This window comes from Callospermophilus lateralis, chromosome 4 (genome assembly GCF_048772815.1).
Source record: "Callospermophilus lateralis isolate mCalLat2 chromosome 4, mCalLat2.hap1, whole genome shotgun sequence".
NCBI lineage: Eukaryota > Metazoa > Chordata > Mammalia > Rodentia > Sciuridae > Callospermophilus > Callospermophilus lateralis.
In genome coordinates, this window is record NC_135308.1 from 116,513,545 (window position 1) to 116,532,879 (window position 19,335).

The 19,335-nt window shown below is 40.9% G+C and overlaps 1 protein-coding gene across 1 annotated transcript in view; it reads left to right on the forward strand.

The window, feature by feature from the left end:
• The first annotated feature begins 1,354 nt into the window (after positions 1–1,354).
• The window catches only part of Rassf3 (Ras association domain family member 3), a 73,707-nt gene continuing 55,726 nt past the window's right edge, over positions 1,355–19,335 (forward strand). The window contains exon 1 of the mRNA XM_076854823.1: positions 1,355–1,620. Coding sequence (XP_076710938.1) covers positions 1,510–1,620 — 111 coding nt within the window. The 5' untranslated portion in view covers positions 1,355–1,509. The remainder of the gene's footprint in view (positions 1,621–19,335) is intronic.

Consider the following 19,335-nt stretch of genomic DNA (forward strand, 5'->3'; position numbering starts at 1 on the left):
AGTGTTTTGCAAGCTGGAGGTGTGAGTAAGCCTCAAGGAAGGCAGAGCAGGTTTGCAAGCCCATTTCTGCCTCGGGGTAGAAGGATGAGCCAATTCTTCTCCCCTTCCGGTCATCTCGGGGCTATCTCTCTCTCACCAGATCACAAAAGAGCATGGCTGACCACGGACCAAGCGCAAAAATCATAAGGGTTATGTTAAAGCCTTCGAAGCAGTAGAAGCCACAGCAGAATGGTCCCAGCCTTGCTACCTCCTGTACAACTGCTGCTGTAGGTGGAAAACTGGCATAAAGTAGTTCTAACTCATTTTCAGTTGTTTTGAAGATTAGGGGAGATCATGCAAAAATGTTTAGTTACAACGGGTGAAAACTTCATCTTTCTAAACCCTTTTCTTCCCCTTTTAAGCGTACCATATAGCAGGGTTGAAGCTTCAAAACAACTTCCTTGCAGTCAAGGTCTCTGCAAGCAAATTACTATGAATTATATCAATCCTGTAACAGCAAGGTGCAAAAGACGGGTCCTCTCAGGTGGCTTGAATAAAAAAATTGACTGGAGGGATCTTAGAAAAATGAAAATTTTAAATTTATTTTAAATTTTTTGCATGTGGGTGTAAAGTTCCCTGTTTGCCTTACCTTCACTATTTCACCCTGCCTTGTGACCTAGGCTGGTTGTGAAAGTGGGTATTCACAAAGTACGTTTAATTATTACTCGATTGTTTAGTAACTATGGAACTATTCATCTTCCTCTACACCAAGTGGCCTCTAAAATCATAACGATTTGGCCACCTTCACTTGTGAAAGAGCCTTCGCTGGGGGTGGGGGGAGGGTAAGATCGAAGTTCAAATTAAAGACCAGAAAGGATGTTTTCCTTCGAATAACCTCAACCCAGCTGCTATCTTCCCACCCATCTCTGCTAACTTTTAACCCTCCAGGAGCGGCGGGCTGCAGGAGGCCGGCGCTCTGGGGCACCCTCCGCTGCCGCTCACAGGACCCCGCGAAGGGGTAAGCCGGGCGGAAAAAGTTCTCCGCTCGGCTCCCGCCCTCTCAAGAGCTCCAGCTAGCGTAGCGGGGGGCGGGCGGATTGATCACAGAGGAATTTGCAATTTCCGGGAGGTTGGGGAAGCGACCCCTAACACAGCCCGGCCGAAGCAGCCCTCGAGCCCGGCTTTCTGGGTTCCGTGAAGCTGCAGGGCGCGCCTGGAAGGGGCGTGCTCCTCGCCCCCACCTGCGGCCGCGGGGTGCGTCCGGGCTCGCCAGGAGGGGCTCGGCCGCAGCAGGCCGGCCGGGGCGGGGCCCGGGAGGCGGGGTCTCCGGCGCACCGGGGCCGGGCGGCGTCTGGAGCAGGCGGGAGGGGCCCAGACGGCCGGTTGAACGGCGGCCGCAGCTGCAGCAGTACGGCCCGCCGGCGGCTCGGGGCCGCGCGCCGGGAACCTCGCGGGGCGGGCGGGCGCCGCACCCCCTGCCTGGCCGCCTGCGCCCCGGGGAGGCCGCCCGTGCGCGACGGGACCAGCAGCATGAGCAGCGGCTACAGCAGCCTGGAGGAGGACGCCGAGGACTTCTTCTTCACCGCCAGGACCTCCTTCTTCAGGAGAGCGCCCCAGGGCAAGCCCCGCGCCGGCCAGCAAGTGAGTGGAGTGCGCGGCGGGCGCTGCTGCTGTTTTCTCTCCGCCCCGGCGTGGCGGGACCCCAACTCCACGTGTCTCTGCGGGGATGCTTGCTGGGGAGGAGCAGGAGGCCGAAGAGTGGCTTCTGACTTTTTTCGGTCCCGGGAACTTGCCTTGAACCTCTGCCGGTTGGCGTGGGGTGCCCTGGGCTAGGGAAGCAGGAGGAAGGGCGGGGAGGCGAAGGGCCCGATCCTGCCTTCCGCGCCAGATGGCCTCTGCGGCCCCGCCTGGGGGCCGCCGGCTGTGGGGGAGCAGTTTTGAGAACGTGGAGGCTTCCCCAGGTCACTCCCGGCGTCTCCCCTTCGCGTCCCTGCCGGGTCAGCCATCGGGTCCCCGAGCCGTCCCTCCTTGTTAGTACGCCCTGTGACCCGTGGCCCCGGCGTGGCTTGGGGGAGTGTGTAATAGCCTTGAGTGACCGCGGTGACCTGTCCCCCGCCCCCGCCGGGCTTCGGGAGCACTGGTGGGGGAGGGGAGCCGAGCGGACCCGACAATAGTAGGCGCTCACTAAATCTGGGTTGCTGGACTTGCAGGACTTAAGGTCAAGTTTATGGGTGCTCCGAATAAGTTTTGCAAGCAAGCTCCGGTGCTAGATAGAAACTAGCCGGCGAGAGCTGAGCTTTAGGCCGGTTTCTTCCTTTTTTGGAGGAAGCATGCCGTGGGAAGCATGGCTTGGGAAAAGATGGGAAGGGAACTTGTGCCAGTTTTGCCGATCGTGACTGTTTTTTAGGGAGGCTTTCCAGACCGGGCGCTTGAACCCGCGGCCTGCTGCCCCTGGGAGCCGGGCCAACCCGGCCACGCTCACATCAGATTAGAGAAGGCTGTAACGGGACAGACTTGTTGCTTTTCAAAAACAACAGGCGCGCTTCGGACCTTTCTTTCAGGCAGTCCTAAAGACTAGAAGCAAGAGAAATCGGTCAGGAACTGGGTGATGGGTGTTTTTTTTTCTTTTTCTTTTTTTTGAGGTGATGGGGTGGCAGGGAGGGAATTTGTTCAAAGTGTCCTTGCCAGGTTCTCTCTTAAATTTATTGAACCCCTTTCTAAGGTCAAGTTTCTTAACAAGATTCGTAAGTTCTAGTCTTTTCAGCCTCTTAACCAAACCAGAAGAAGGGGGAGTGGACGATGAAGGGCCAGAGTGGAGTCAAGTGCCCTTATTCAGTTAACAGCGATTAATCGGGTTAATGGTGAATGAAGTGCCCGGTGATAGTCCGGGTCTTTATTGTTTCACAGGCTTAAGGGCGCACTACTTACCAGGGTGATCTCTTATTTTCAGTAGAGAGTGTGCTAACTGCCTGAATTTGGAAGTCAGAAGTTACTCTTCATCACTTATGAAAAGTGGATTTTTCTTTTTCTTTTTTTAACCTTGCATTTTTCTTTCTTTTCTTGGCCTATCCTTTCTTTACCTTATTCACTTTGTCTTCTTCACTTAACGTTGTTGTTGTTGTCATTTGACACATGGAAACTGCTTGTTGTGCTAGTTTGAAATCTATTCCAGAGGTGGCTAGTAATCTCCAGAAAACTAGTCAGCTCTTGGATTCTCCACGTGTGTGACATTCTCCTTTACAAGGGACAGAATCTCCAGATTGGAATTGAGAATTCTTTGGTGCTTTAACAAGTAAGGAGCATTTCTGTCTAGCTTTATGTCCATATAGTGGTTTTATGTTTTAATGCATTAATTTATGTAATAGTCACCTAGCATGTATATTATGCTCATCTAATATTATTTATTGAGCATCTAGAATTAACCTAACATTAATAGTGTTTTGAAGGATTGTGTTGAATCAGAACAGTAAGGCTTAGTTCCTGCCTTGAAAAGTCTCATATGTATATTCTGAAACTCTATAGCCTGTACATTTCCCCTTCTAGCATAATGCATGCAAGGTGCTGCGTTGTAAGAGGAGTTATTTGCCAGGGAGATAAAGGGTCCTAAATTGAATTTTAGTGGGCATTTTGTTTTACTTAAAGAAGGTACTGTGTTTCAAGTTTCTGCTAATTTTGTAAATAAAGAAGTGAAATAAGGCACTCTTGTGGAACATTTTTTTTTAAGATCAGATAAGTCATCACTTTATTAACTTATGATTATAAAAATAAGTTTTTCTATTATTAAGAGTAGTGATTATTTTTTAGCTGTTGACCATCTAGTGGAAAAGCTGGAAAATTTGGTTTCCAAAGCCCTTGAAAATATCTGGAAAATGCAAGATATCTGTGGTGAATGCATGGTCCGGAGGAAGGGGTGAGGGTAATGTGAAATTTCTTTCTTTTGCCAAGAGAGGGACTGTAACCCAGCTTCTTTTCGTCTCCAACAAGGACAAAATCCTTAAAGACAATGAACATGCCATCATTTTTTTCCCCCTCATTTTCTTTTGTATCCTGTTCTCTTAAAAAATAAAATGAAATAAAAAAGAGGGAAACAAGGGTTAAAAATCTGTCTGAAGGATATAAAGAAAATGCCTTTTTGTGGCATTTCCAATGTCATATATTATAGCTGTATCCTCAGGACCTGAACCAGTACCTGACATAGAGTAGTTCAATGAATACTAGTTGAATGAATGAAAGCTTTCCTGACTTGATAATAATTGGATCTTTTCATTCATTCAACTAGTATTTGAACTAGTATTCAAATGTACTCTATCTTATGATTCTCCCAATAATCCTTTGAAGCATTAACCTAATGGAAGAGAAGTTATTGTACAGAGTTAGGTGGTGCACACCTGTAATCCCAGCTCCTCGAGGCTGAGGCAGGAGGATTGCAAGTTCAAGGCCAGCCTGGGCAACTTAGCAAGACCTTGTCTCAAAATCAAAAATAAGAAGGGATAGGGGATGTAACTCTTGGTAACTCGTCCCTGGATTCAATCCCTAATACCTGAAGGGCAGTGGGGAGGGGCAAGAGGAAGTATTGGTATGAGATTGTCTAAGGGTCCATACTTAGAAGACTGGAATTTGGGTTTTCTAACTCAAATTTCACTTTTCTTTTTGTTACTTTTTAGCACAAAAAAATTAAATTTTCCCTTTGCATATATGGATGTATGCAAATTAGGAGTGTTTTTAAAATTCAGCTTTGTCGTGTACATATTGTCATCACAGTGTTTATAATTCATGTTTGTAGATTCACTTAATTTCTAGGAATCTACCTAATCATAGTTTTAAGCAGATCCCAAAATGTTGATGATTCTGTAGTTTATGATTTGCCTTTTCTGGTTTTGTGACAAAATCAAACTACCTTTAAAAAAACAGGAGACATTCAGATTTCTGAAGAGTAGAGGTGGCCCAAAACTATTAAGATAAACTGTTGAAACGTGTCTTACCTCTGGCTGAGGTGTTTGCCTTTCTTCTTGAGCCTTTGGTAGTGAATAGGAGTAAGAAAATGGGACGCTGTTGTTGCTTTACAAGTAGAATAGTGCAGACATAGTGAGAAACTTGAATTGTCTTTTGACAATTGTAAAAAGCAATACTGAGGAACTTTTGAATAAGTCAAACCTGTGGTTCATAACAAGCCTTAAATTCACTCTTTAGGTTTTCTTATTGTTTCAGTAGTTTCGTGGGTCTTTATTTGGCCATGTCTTATTGTGAGAATCAACAATAATGAGTTGCACTCTCCTCCCATTAATGTTTCCACTGGAAGTTTTGAAGGTAACTCATTGGGGCAAAAGAACAGTAGTTTACAGCATCAAAGGTGTTTTGGTTCTATTTCTTTCTTTTTTCTTTTTTTTTTTTTTTTTTGTGGTTGTGTATGTGTTTGAACCCAGGGGTGCTCTGCCACTGAGCCTCATCCCCAGCCCTTTTTATTTTGAGATAGGGTCTCACTAAGTTGCTGAGGCTGGCTGCCAATTTGTAGTCCTCCTGCCTCAGCCTCCTGAGTTTTGTGCTGCCACGCTTGCCTGGCTATACTAATGTTTAATCCCTGGGCTACTGGATATAAACATTCCTACCAGCCATTTTGCCTTGTGCAAAGTGATTTGCACATTTTGTCTGCATATCTGATCTATTCTGTTCTTACATAGTCTTAATCCATTGGAATTTTGTGTTTGTATGAGCAGGACTCACAAAAGCATATTGCTTTAACTGGATTTCAAAAGAAAATTATTTCCCAATCTTTTATAATTTCACGTATGACCAATTCACTCCTTATTCTGTTTCTTCTTCCGGCTGACTTGCAATATTTGGAATTATTTGGAAAGCAGTGACACAAAACATTTATCAAAGAAAGGCTAAAAATATCTAATAATGTCATTATTCTTTTTAGACTTCCTTTGACAGTCAATGCCTGCTATGCTGTGAACATTCTCTTTATGGGAGAAAAAAATGAGGCTGACCCAATACTTTCTAGTGTGGTCTGATCACCAGCTCTTAGCCCCGAGCCTCAGCACTTGCCTTCCCCCACTTCACTAACATAACTCACTGCTCTTTGATGAAGGCCCTAGATTGAGGCTTGCTTTTGATTCCTAATTTGGCCCTAGGTCATTAGCTAGCCATGACAACCTTCTTCATAAGGGATGGTGAAAAGACTGTAGAGTATATGGTAGCTGCAGGCAAAGGAGCTTCTAAATGAAGTATCTGGGCTAATGTGGCCTGTTTGTACCTTTATCTGAACAAAGAGTTAAATATATTGTATAGTAGGAAGTTTTGATTCTCACAGCTGAACAAGCATTACCTATGTCACAAGACCCAGCTGATTGTTCACCCTCTAATGTTATTTATTTTTGAGACAGTGTCTTGCTATGTTGCCCAGTCTGGCCTCGAACTCCTGGGCTCAACAATCTTCTTGCCTCAGCCTCTTGAGTAGCTGGGATTGCAGGTGTATGTCACTGAGCCTGGCTTGTACTAACTGTTATAGTTGCATATCACTAGAACTGTAATCATGTTAGCTTTCTTTTAGTTCCTTTCAGGATCCAAGTTATTCTCCTTTCAGGAGCTTGGCCTGGTGTTTGCTTCCCCCCATTATCCTTCTTGTGTCAACTTAAATGTCACCTCAGAGAAGTGTTCCTGAACCTCATATCTAAAATAGGCACTGTCCCCTCTGTTACAGTTCTCTTGTCTTTCCCTTCATAGCAATAATATTTTTTTAAAAAATGAAGATGGAGACTAGTATGTTTACTTAGCACATAAAAGAAAGGTTCAGCTGAGAATGAATTAAAATCTGCTTTTTTTTTTTTTTTTTTTTGTAGTACTAGGGGTTGAACCCAGGAGTGGCATTATGAGTTATGAGAGGCATTATCTGAGTTATGCCTGAGCCCTTTTATTTAGAGACAGGGCTTCCCTAAGTTGCCCAGACTGGCCTCAAACTTGTGAGTCTCCTGCCTTAACCTCCTCAGTACCTGTGATTATAGGCATGTATCACCATGTCCAGTAAACCTGCTTATTTTGGATGAATGTTCCAGTATTTGGTACTATTATCTTTTCTTTATATACAAGTGCACATAATTCCCCATGCCTCCTCTCCAAACTAGATCATAAAACGTCACAGTATCTTAAAGGTGGTAGTCATTTAAAATTGAATGATATTGGTGATATGTAATTCCTAGCTATATATTTTCTATTACTAGTTACACTAATAATGTATATTAGTTAAGCTAATAATATATACTAGTTATTACTAATACTATATATTACTAGCTATATATTTCCCCCTTTTTGTAAGAAAGCTTGTCATTCATTCTTTTTTTTTAAAATTTATTTAATATTTATTTTTTTAGTTTTTCGGCAGGCACAACATCTTTGTTTGTATGTGGTGCTGAGGATCGAACCCGGGCCGCACGCATGCCAGGCGAGCGCGCTACCGCTTGAGCCACATCCCCAGCCCTTGTCATTCATTCTTTTAGTGAACAATTTATGAGTGCCTTACTATGTGCTAGGCTCTGGGGATAGAGTGGTGAACAAAACCAAGTCCCTAGCCTCATTTAGTAATATTTTTTAAAAGATATGCCAAATAGACAAAATTCTCTCAAACTTTTCTTTCAAAAGCTTGCTCCTTTAATGTATTCAAGGAAACTTAGAACTTTTTTATAGTTTGCCAGGAACATAACTATTTTATTGTCAAGCTGTATATCCATTTAGATGGAAATGTCAACATGGAGGGGTATCCCTGTCAAACACTCTTTCCATATTTACTTCTGTGCTAAAATGTAGCACATTTAATCATTTAATAGATGCTGTCTTTCAACAGAAACAGTCGTCTTCAAGAATAGAAAATGCATCATGCTTTTTAGTTAATTAGAGTTAATTGAACCTCTGGTTAATTAACCAAAATATGACCAAAATTAACAAAAAAAAAATTAACCAAATTTGGTTTATTTCCAATGTTTGTCTTCATAGTTCTGGTTTGGCTACCACTGACTAGTCAAATGGCTTTTGTTTCCATGTTAATTATTTTTATTTTTTTCTTATGCTGGGGATGGAACCTAGGACCTCACATGTGCACGTACTTTACATCCCCAGCCCTTGACAAATCTTTTTAATGGAGAAGGTGAGCTATGCTCTAGGAAGGATGTCAGAAACCATAATAAATAACATATGAAATACATGTAAAAAATATTGCAGTTGGCTCTGAGTTAGAAGTGAAGATGCTAAAGCTGTGCCGTCCAATACAGTAGTCACTGGCCACATGTAGTTACCAAGTCCTTGAAATGTAACTAGTCGGAATTAAAATGTGCTGTAAGTATAAAATATCAGATTTTAAAGACCTAACTGTGGTAGAAAGAATGTAAACTATATCACAGTAATTTAAAAATACTGATTGCATGTTTAAATGATATTATTTTGGGCAAACTGGCTTAAATAAAATTAATTTTACATGTTTATTTTTTAACATGCTTATTGGAATATTTAAAATATACAGGTGTTTTGAATTATATTTCTTTTGGACAGTGCTGAATGGTGAAGTAGAGCTGATAGCCCTTGCCATAGGTTTGAATCTCCATCATCTGGGTGGCTATCGGTGGATGGGGTACCCTCCCAGTGTGCTGTAAAGATTGCTCTTTGTGAAGGGGGAACTTTCTCCTTACTGTTGGGAATGGTTTCTTCTTGGGACTATCATGGGTCATACATACAGCATTTTGTGGTTGTGAAACTTTTGTGTGGGGAACTTCTTTTTTTTTTTTTTTTTTTTAAATGTGAGCTAATAGGGTAAAACTGTCCTGCTGGCATTCTAAATGCAAATCTGCCTTCAGTTTACAGAGAGAATAGAGCTCATTATTTCATAGAGTATTAAAACAGCAAACTTAATATGCATTTTATGGACTGTAATTGCTAACTGCTGCTACATGATTCATTCAGCTAAGAATAATTTACTAATTATATATTGCAGCATCGGCTCTTTTTCCAGATGTTAAACAAAGTGAGATTATTAGAGGAGGAAAAAGGATAAATTTGGGTATTGGAGACTAGAATAATAGATTTTTTTTTTAGAAGATCTTAAATTTAACAGAGTTGGAATGAATGTAATCAGCAGAGTGTTCCCCTGAAGTTAATGCTGTGTGTGTGTGTGTGTGTGTGTGTGTGTGTGTATGTAAGATTGGTCGGGGTTCTTTTCTAAATTTATTTCCTAGTGTTTATTGAATATTCACAATGTGCTGGATAGGTGCTAGAGATTCAGTAGTGAGCAAAACCATTTGGTAATTATATTTCTTATTTTTTTTGGATTGAACTCAAGGGCATTCGACCACTGAGCCACATCCCCAGCCCTATTTTGTATTTTATTAGAGACAGGGTCTCACTGAGAGTTGCTTATCACCTTGTTTTTGCTGAGACTGACTTTGAACTCACAATCCTCCTGCCTCAACCTTCCAGTTCCTTGGGATTACAGGTGTGTGCCATCCCACCTGGCCTGTTTCTAATTTTTTGATAAACACTGTAGTGACAATTTTGAATCCTACTTTACCACTGAGCTATATCCCCAGTCCTTTCATATTTTTTATTATGAGATTGGGTCTCCCTTTGTTGCCCAGGCTGTTCTTGAATTTGTGAGCTTCCTGCTTTGGCCTTCTGTGTACCTGGGATTATAGGGTCAATATATTATGCCTGGTCAAATTATGAGATATTTTTGTGCCATCACACCTGGTCGAATTATGAGATGTTACTGGATGATTTCAGTTTTCATTTTGATGTCTACATTGTATTTTATTAAATAGGCATTATTCCCAAATATTGGAAAATTTGGTGTTGCTAATTTTTACTACTATAATATTGTTGTGAACATCTTGAGCATGAAACTTTTCCATTATGAATTAATATTGTAGGATAGATATATAAAAATGGAATTTTGCTGAGTATGAGGGTAGTCATTTTTATGGCTGTTGTTATGTATTGTCAGTTTATGGCTGTATTCTTCTTCAGTTACATTACTCTCTTAGCTCTAAAAAAAACTCCAGTGAATAAAGGCACCTTTCATTATTTTTCTGTGTTTCTAAGAGCTCTTCCTTTGTGTGAGCATTGTCATGCATGGCCTTTGGCCACTTGTTTCTTAGGTAGGCGGAAGTCTTGAGAGGGCCCTGTTGAGTCCTGTGCAGAGTTAGCTGGGTAATGTTCCCCTTTTTGTGGTCAGCTGAACTTCAGGTTATTTTTCTGACTTACACTGTTTATACCAAAGGGGCATTACATATTTTGGTATTTGAAATACTTCAGAATGTGTTTCAGGTTGACATAACTGAAACTCGCTCACTGAAACTGAGCGAAATACTTACTACTTGTGTAGTTACCACGCAGGACAGGCATTGTGAAGAAAGCAGTGCTGTGAGTAGAGGGTGGGGAGTTGGCTGGTGTGCCTTCACTAGCCTTGTAAGAAAGGGGAACTGTAAGTCTTGTTTATCTTTGAATTTCAGTACATTCAGGGCTAGTTTACAGCCATTCTAGTGAGATTCAGAGGAATCTAAGTTATAAGTAGTCTAGGTATTGAAAAATAGAATGGAAAACTGAAAATCCCTCCCAGCAAAGAGAACTGTTTACTTATGGGCTTATCGTCTTGTTGAAAAATTGCAAGTAGAAAGGAATCTGGAGTTGCCATCTGGAGTTGCCAGATACTTAAATGCTTGTTGGTGCCTCTGCAGAAAATTGTTGCTTCATCTCATGGTGTAACTTCTTGTTTGCCCTGATTTTTTTTTTTTTTTTTTAAATATAAGTACTAGGTATTCACCCAGAGTCACTTTACCACTAATTTACATCCCAGCTCTATTTATTTATTTATTTTAGTTGTGGTTGGATACAATACCTTTATTTTATTTTTTATTTTTATGTGGTACTGAGGATTGAACCCAGTAGGAGAACCACATCCCCAGCCCTTAAAAAAATTTTTTTAAAATTCTTTTTAGTTACACATATGGACAGTAGAATGTATTTTGACATATACATAAATGAATTATAATGTCCCGTTCTTGTGGTTTTACGTAATGTGGAGTTACACTAGTCATGTATTCATAGACAAACATAGGAAATTTATTTCTGATTCATTCTACTGTCTTTCCTATTCCCATTTTCCTTCCCTTCCCTTCATTCCCCTTTGTCTAATCCAAAGTACTTCTATTCTTCCCTAACCACTTCCTCTGGTATATGTTAGCCTATGTTAGCATCTGCCTTTGGTTTTTGGGATTATCTTATATCCCCAGCCTTTTATCTTTTATTTTGAATCAGGGGCTCCCTGAGTTGCTTAAGGCCTTGTTTAGTTGCTGAGACTGGCCTCAAACATGTGATCCTCCTGCCTTAGCCTCCCGAGTTGCTGGGAGTACAGGCGAGTACCATCACGCCCAGCTAAGATTTTTTTAAAAAATATTTTTATTAGTTGTTGATGGATCTTTATTTTATTTACTTATTTGTATGTGGTGCTGAGAATTGAACCTAGTGCCTCACATATACTAGACAAGCACACTGTCACTAAGCTAGTCACAACCCCAGACCTAGGATTTTTGTTTTTTAATCAAGTGAACTTTTTTGCTTTTTGCAGTGCTGGTGATAAAATCCAGATCTTCATACTCTATCACTGAGCATACCTCCCCACTCTTTCTATCCCCATTTTTCTTAGACAAATTAAACAAGTTTACTTTGAAAACTTCCAACAAATGCTTGCTTTGGGGAATTTTCAAAAATATTTTGCCAGACTGGGCACTGTGGCACACATCTGTAATCGCAGCAACTCAGGAGACTGAGGCAGGAAAATTTTCAAGTTTGAAGACAGCCATGCAACTGAGTGAGACCTAGTCTCAAAATAAAGGCTGGAGCCAGGCACAGTGGTTCCTGGGGAGTCTGAGGCAGGAGGATTGCAAGTTCAAAGCCAGCCTCAGCAACTGGCAAGGGGCTAAGCAACTCAGTGAGACCCTGTCTCTAAATAAAATACAAAATAGGGCTGGGGATGTGGCTCAGTGGGAGTCCCCCTGAGTTCAATCCCCTGTACTAAAACAAAAACAAAAAAAAAAAAAAAAAAAAAGAAAAAGAAATAAGGACTGGAGATGTAGCTCAGTGGTAAAGCACCCCAGGCTCTGGATTCAGTTCTCAATACTAAAAAAAAAAAAAAAAAGGTCAGCATGATCATAGAAATTTTCATGTATATGATGTAGTTCTTAAAATAGCAAAAAATTATGAAATTAGAAAACAACATAGCTAAATGTATTATATAGAAAAATACCAATAAGTGAAATTTAGCATTCTATACCATTTTACAATTAGCAGAGCATCTCAGGAAAATTAAAATTCACTTGATCCTATCACCTTAATTCAGTGGAACTTTTTGACAAATTAACCACAGAAGTTTTAATCAGTCAAACCTTAAACAGATACAGGTTTCATGGCATGCGAGAGGTGAGTTTTTAGGGATACTTGACTACATTGAGTAATTTCCCAGCTATGGGAAAATGTAAATATTATGTAGATGGTTAAAGAAACAATAATATCACTTTTGTCCATTTCAGGTCTTTCTCTGTTTGTTTAAACAGGCTTGTGGGTTGCTTTTTTCTTGCCAGTGTTCCTGTAGGAGGAAGGTACTGCCCTTTCAGATCTTTCTGAAGTTTGAAAATTGCTTTCTTGCTTTTCCTGTGACCATCATAGGTCATGCAGCACAGTCACCACAAAATGCTATGCTTAGTTTGATCCTTGGTGTCCTGTTGGTCTCTGTTAGAGGAAATCTGTTCTGTGAATTATATGCAAATAATTATTCTTGCCACTTGGTGAGAAGACTTTGGAGGTTATGTAGGGGAAAGAAATATTGTTCAAAAAGGCAAACCTAGCACCAATATCAAAAAATCAACTTCAGATCCATTCTGAAGAGGGAGTTCTGTTACAGTTTTGAAGTTGGCATTCCAGTAAGTAGATCTGCACTATTGGAGGTGGGGGCTTAAAACTCAGTATTGAGTCAGGCATAGTGGCACACGCCTGTAATCCCAGCAATTTTGGAGCCTGATTCAAGAGTTTTGCAAGCTTGAGGCCACTTTCATCAACTTAGCGTGACCCTGCCTTAAACTAAAATGTAGCTCAGTGGTAGAGAGCTATTTTAGCATGCTCAAGGCCCTGGGTTCAATGCCTGATGCCATGAAAACCGAAAATGAAAACTCAATATTGGTGAGGGAGGGAACTGGATTTGTTATGGGCTAAAAATACGTGTTCTTAATTGATGAATTGATTGATGGCAAGCAGTGATGTAGGACAGGCAGCCTGAGGTGGAATCGGTGCAGGCTGTGTTGTCTTGGGCCAGTTGTTGTGAAGCCAGATTTTAAAATTAGGCAGTCATTGTAGTTAGGTAAATCGGGTCTAATATTGAGTGAAATCTAAAATGGCCATGTTGAGAATGAATTCACGGAAAAGTTGAGCAACTCTCGAAATGTTAATGAAGTCCAGGAAACAGCCCCCAACAGATTTGAAGATAGCCCATCCCAAAGAAATGTTAATGAACAGGAAATTTGAAGACGCTGACTCGGAAGTGCCCAGATTACTTCTTTGGTCCACCGGTGTCCCACCCCTCGGGCCTTCCCACCTACATTCCATCACTGAAAGAACTATAAAAAGGGGAAACAATTGCACTTCCACGGATTCCACCTCTTGGGGCCCCTTCTTCCTCCGGGAGAAGTCTTTTCTGCTGTCCTTTAATAAACTTCTAATTTCTACTCTGACCTTGCCTCTGTGTGCTTCTCTGGTGTTATTCTTCAACATTGGGGAAGCAAGGACTCGTCACTGGTCAACAGTGGTAACAGTTGTACATCATTAAGCCTCAATTTCTTTCATCTGTAAACTAGGGGCCAATGTGGCAGATAATAAGCACTAATAAATATTGGCAGTTGTATATGATCACTTACAAACTCTTTGACAGTGGTTGAGAGATTTAAAGTAAACTACCTACTTAAGTCAAAGAGCCAGAGAGGGAGGAAACTATAGGTGTCTCTTGGCTTTGTTAACTAAAATGAATTGGAAGTCCCAATGTAATTGATAAGAAGGAGCTTCAGTGTTCCTGGCCGTGGTTATTTTTGTTTTCTAACTGCCTGCCCCATCACGGGTAAGGGAGCTGTTTCCTCCTGACCACCTCAAGTCTTCGCTGACTTCTTTCTCCTTTCAAGTGGGGCCACCCTGACTTGAAAGAGCAAAATGTGGTTCTTTTGCCCAAGCGTTTATATGTGAGTTAACACACATTATATGCACTTTTTAAATTGAAACTTCCTCTTTTCTGCCTCTGACTGTTGGATTCTGACTGCAGAGTCTTGCCTAGGGCTGCTCACTTGACTGAGTGACAAATTCCGCTACATCCTGGGGGCTTTCCTTTTTCCTCCAGTAGGTCTTGTGCTCATTGTTTAGGGACTTAGTCACTGTCCTGTTTCTGTTTTCATGAGATCAAATCAAATGAGGTAATCTATGCAAACTGCATGATGTGCTGCAAAGGGAGCCCACCCACTTCCCCACTGTGGCTGCCTTTCCAGCCCCGGGTCTCCCACCCACAGAGTCCATCTCAGCGCAGGGATTTCAGCTTTGCTGGCTTTCACAGTTTGAAAACAAGCTTGCTTCTGCTTGAATGCAGGTGTTGAAGAAGCTCAGTGAGTCATGTGATCTGTCTGGCCAACTCTTCAGAGTTCATTTATACTCTGAAACTGGATGAGTTGTGGAATTTGGTGGGATCCTTCTGGAATTGGTTGTTTATTCTCTACCCCCCAATATCTCCTTCCTTTGGTTATGTGTTTCTTACAAAAAAATTGGTGTCTGAAACTGCCTTTATATAATTCCAAATACCATTATAAGCATTTTTAATTGCCTTTAAATTTTCAATTTGATTAAGCTATAGTGTAAGTAAATTATTATTAACTAGTTAATTCATATAAAAAGACTGAAAGTAGCTGGCATTTAGGATATATTCAATAAAAGTCAACTTTTTTTTGTAGTGCTATTAGCATTACTAATATAAAACAATTTGGTAGGAGCTTTTACTGAGGCAGTGTTGTTCAATAGGGAGGTCTGTGGACCTAGAATTGGTAGACTCTTTGTTCTGGATCATACGAACATCAGGGTGTACTTACACCAACCTAGAAGGTACAGTTCTAGGAACTTGAGCAAGGTTCTTAATTAGCTTCCTTGAGTATTTTAGAGGGACTAAATAAAATAATGTATGTGGAAATCATTCCTAGAGTATAAATTGTTACACAATTGCCAATATGACAGCATCATAGTGTGTTTAGAGACTACTCTTAAAATTTTTTTTTCTGCTTTTAATCTTGTCTCATGTAAGAGTTCTCAAGCCTACCAGGAGGTGACATTTGATAAATAGTTGTTGAAAATGTCCCCTGTTTCTTCTATGTGTCCGCAAAGTAGTGATTTAAGGAGCTGAACAATTGATATCCAGGTTTAAATTACATTCTAAAGTGATTTTGGTATTTATGAAGCTTTCTGATGCTTTGGAGAAAGATGCCATTCCAGCTCATTGTTGGATCAAGGGAATCGAACAAATTTAGTTTTAATTCTTTCTGATTATCCTATGAGCTTCACAAAGGCAGGTCACATTTCTGGTTCACCACTGCATAGTCACAAGTTGATCAATCATGGGGCTGCTTTTTGAGAAATGAGTTGTTAGGCAGTTTAATCATACGAACATCAGAGTGTACTCACACCAACCTAGAAGGTACAGGTCAGTCACTCAGCATGGCCTCTTGATGCGGACAAGAGGTACAGTAAACACAAGATGTATGAGGCTGCTGCCAGAGTAGCATGGCATTCTGTTTTACAGTACACTTTTTACAAATAAGTAGAAGGTGTACAATCCGAATAATGATTAAAAGTATAGTATGATAAATACATAATCCAGTAACGTAGTAACAGTTGGTTATTATCATTAGCAGGTATTATATAGTGGGCATAACTGAATGTGCTATACTTGAATACTCCTGGCAGTGCAGTAGGTTTGTTTATGCCAACATCACCATAAACTGGAGCACAGAGCTGTGCTACAGTGTTACCAAGCCTGCCACTTTACTAGGCCATAGAAATTTTCCTGCTGAATTAGAGTCATGGGACCACTGTTATAGGTTTCAGTCCATAGTTGACTGAAACATCATCATGCAGTGTTGAACTGGTGCTGTATTTTCAATGTATGCGTGATGTCTGGCACTGGGGACTGAAATGGACCTGTTGGCTTTACTTTTCAGTGCTGGGGATGGAACTTGGGGCCTCATGCATGCTAAGGATGCACTCTGCTGCCAAGCTCTCCACCCCCAGAAACTTGACCATCTGGCTTTCACCCAATCAGACTTGTCAGAACTGTAATCAAGAAAAAAGAAGTTGGAGCTGGGGACATAGCTCAGTTGGTAGAGTGCTTGCCTTGCATGCACAAGGCCCTGGGTTCAATCCCCAGCATCATTAAAAAACAGGGTTGCTTATTTGTTTCAGGGGGAGTAATAAGACAGTGGTAATAGAGTCTGCATTTATGTGCAAGTGAGTGAGACAGACATTCAGGTAAAGTAACTTGGGAAGAGTTACTTAACCATTTGGAGCTACCGTTTCTTCCTCAAAGGTCCTGGCCAGATCTATGATAAGTGGTTAATTTATTCTGGAGTTGAATTATGATGGACCAAAGAGAAGGAAACAATGCGATTTCATTCATGAATGTTTTGAGATGTTAATTAATTAGTTTGGAAACAACTGTCTTAGGCCTTATCTGCTTGGGTGGGGTAAACCTGAGTTGATTCGTCATTGGTGTTTGAGAAATGAGTGGACTATGTAGAATTATTTCTTTTTCATAAAGGGTAATGACTTGGGAATGAGATCCCCAGGGGTTCATGGTGGTGTTTAATTCATTCATCTATAGTGCCAACAAGAGTGAGTTTCATGCAAGATAAAGAGAACACTTAATTGTATACTGCAGCAATTATGAATACAGTGTGGAGAACTATTTAAGAAAGCCCCCCAGCAGGGCCACATTCCTCAGCCCTAGGGCAGGATGAATGTGCCAGCATCCTCTGCTTATCAGAGTGTCTGGACTTGGAGGGTGGGTTAGTCATTATTGTGCTTCCTGAAAGGGTGACACTTGGAGGTAGTGCCTCATTTGGGAGTGAGGAAGTATGTTCATTTCCTTTGGTGGAAGATTTACCATTTTTTTTTTTTTTTTTTTTTTGTGGTCCTGGGGCTGGAACCCTGGGCCTCATACATGTAAGATAACTATATTCCCAGCCCCTGGAAGATTTACTTTTTTCATCTGCTTCTTAAAAAAAAAAAAGACTTTATTTATTTACTTGTTTGTTTATATGTGGTACTGAGGATCAAACCCAGTGCCTCATATGTGCTAGACAAGAGCTCTATCACTGAGCCACAACCCTAGCCCCTTTCATTTGCTTCTAAGATCACTTTTATTCCAACTGGTCTGCACTTACCCTTGCCAGGTAAAATGTCCCTAGAAATCTTTTAGCATATTTAACCCGATTATGAAATGGCAGTGTTCCTTGCCAAGTACAATCTAATACAACTTGTCCAAACATGAGGCTTCCAGAGACTCTTTATCCCTTGCCTACACTGTCTGTAGTGCCCTTTTTAGCTTTTCCACTCACTGTTTCTGGAATACCCAGTTCGAGATTCATTTCTTTCTGTTTTGCAGTTTTGGGTATTGAACACAGGGCCTCACACATGCTGGGCAAGGGCTCTATCACTCAGCTACCTCCTCAGCCCTTGTTATTTTACCTTGAGACAGGTTTTCACTAAGTTTCCCAGGTTGGTCTCAGATTTGTGATCCTCTTGCTTCCTGAGTAGCTGGGATTACTGGCCTGGGCCACCACACCCAGCTCAAGGTCCATTTCTTACAATATCTTGTCCTGATTGCTAAAGTGTATTTAAGGTTTGACATCTTGAAGATTGGAGATCTTTGCCTTATAGGGTATGCCAAGAGAGTGAGTGTGATGATTAACTTGATTCTTTTTCTTTTTTCTTTTAGTGCTGGGGATTGAACCCCAGGCCTCCTGTGCTCTGCAGGTGCCCTACCACTGAACCACACTCCCAGCCCCCACTTGATTCATTCTTGAGATATCACCTTTCAAGAGAAAAATTACATATTTGTCCAAATAATTCTTTTAAAAAACTTTCATTCGGGGCTGGGGATTTGGCTCAAGCGGTAGTGCGCTCGCCTGGCATGTGCACCACATGAAAATAAAATAAAGATGTTGTGTCCACCGAAAATTAAAAAATAAATATTAAAAAATCCCCCCCTCTTTAAAAAAAACTTTCATTCTGTTTTTAACTTGACGTATACTTTAGGGAATATTTCATCAACATCCTATGGGGAAAGGTAATACTTCAGAATTGGGTTTTTAAACATTCAAGAGATCATTGATCATTTGGAATGTCATAATTATAACTCCAAAAGAATGGAGCATATAGACTCATTTCTTTTGACCTGAATAGTCTGAGGTTCCCTGCTGTTCTTCTAGTGAGAATGAATATTCTTTTTTTTTTTTTTTTAAAGAGAGAGTGTGAGAGAGAGAGAATTTTAATATTTATTTTTTAGTTATTGGACACAACATCTTTGTTTTTATGTGGTGCTGAGGATTGAACCCGGGCCGCAGGCATGCCAGGCGAGCGCGCTACCGCTTGAGCCACATCCCCAGCCCCGAGAATGAATATTCTTACATACGTTATCGTATAAAGTTTTGTTTTTAGCCACAAGAGCCATAAGAAATTATTTTTTCTAGCATCTCCTATTCTTTTCATTAAACACATCCTAGTTAGTGCCTCTGAAATTGTGTGGTGCATTTTGGATGACTGATGTGATAATATGAAGAGGTGGCTGACTTAGGGTGGCTGCTCACATTTTGTGTTTCTTTTAATTTGAAAACCTGGCCTATGAAAATGGTTTATTTGTACTAAAATCTTATTAGTGTTTTGTGGCAAGCACAGCACCAAGTTCCCAGACCCTAAATGTTATTGTTATTAAACATTTGAAGTATCTCTGAATTAACATACAAGCATTCCATTCATTTAGGCATTCATCGATTTTAACAATTTTCATGATCAAAGGGAAAATGTGGACTGAACTATAGAAATTATAGATTCCCCCATGTGTATAGTTTATGTTACCAGAAAAGATAGAGATCTAAAGTTAAAAAGCTGCTTGGAAATCCTGAGCTCTTTCTTGCACTCTTGGGACATGTGCACTCCACCTATATGTCTATTTCAAGAGTGAGTTTCACAGTCCTCAGTTGCCCTTTAGTTATTAAGTTGGAATGAAGGCAATGAAAGTAGGGG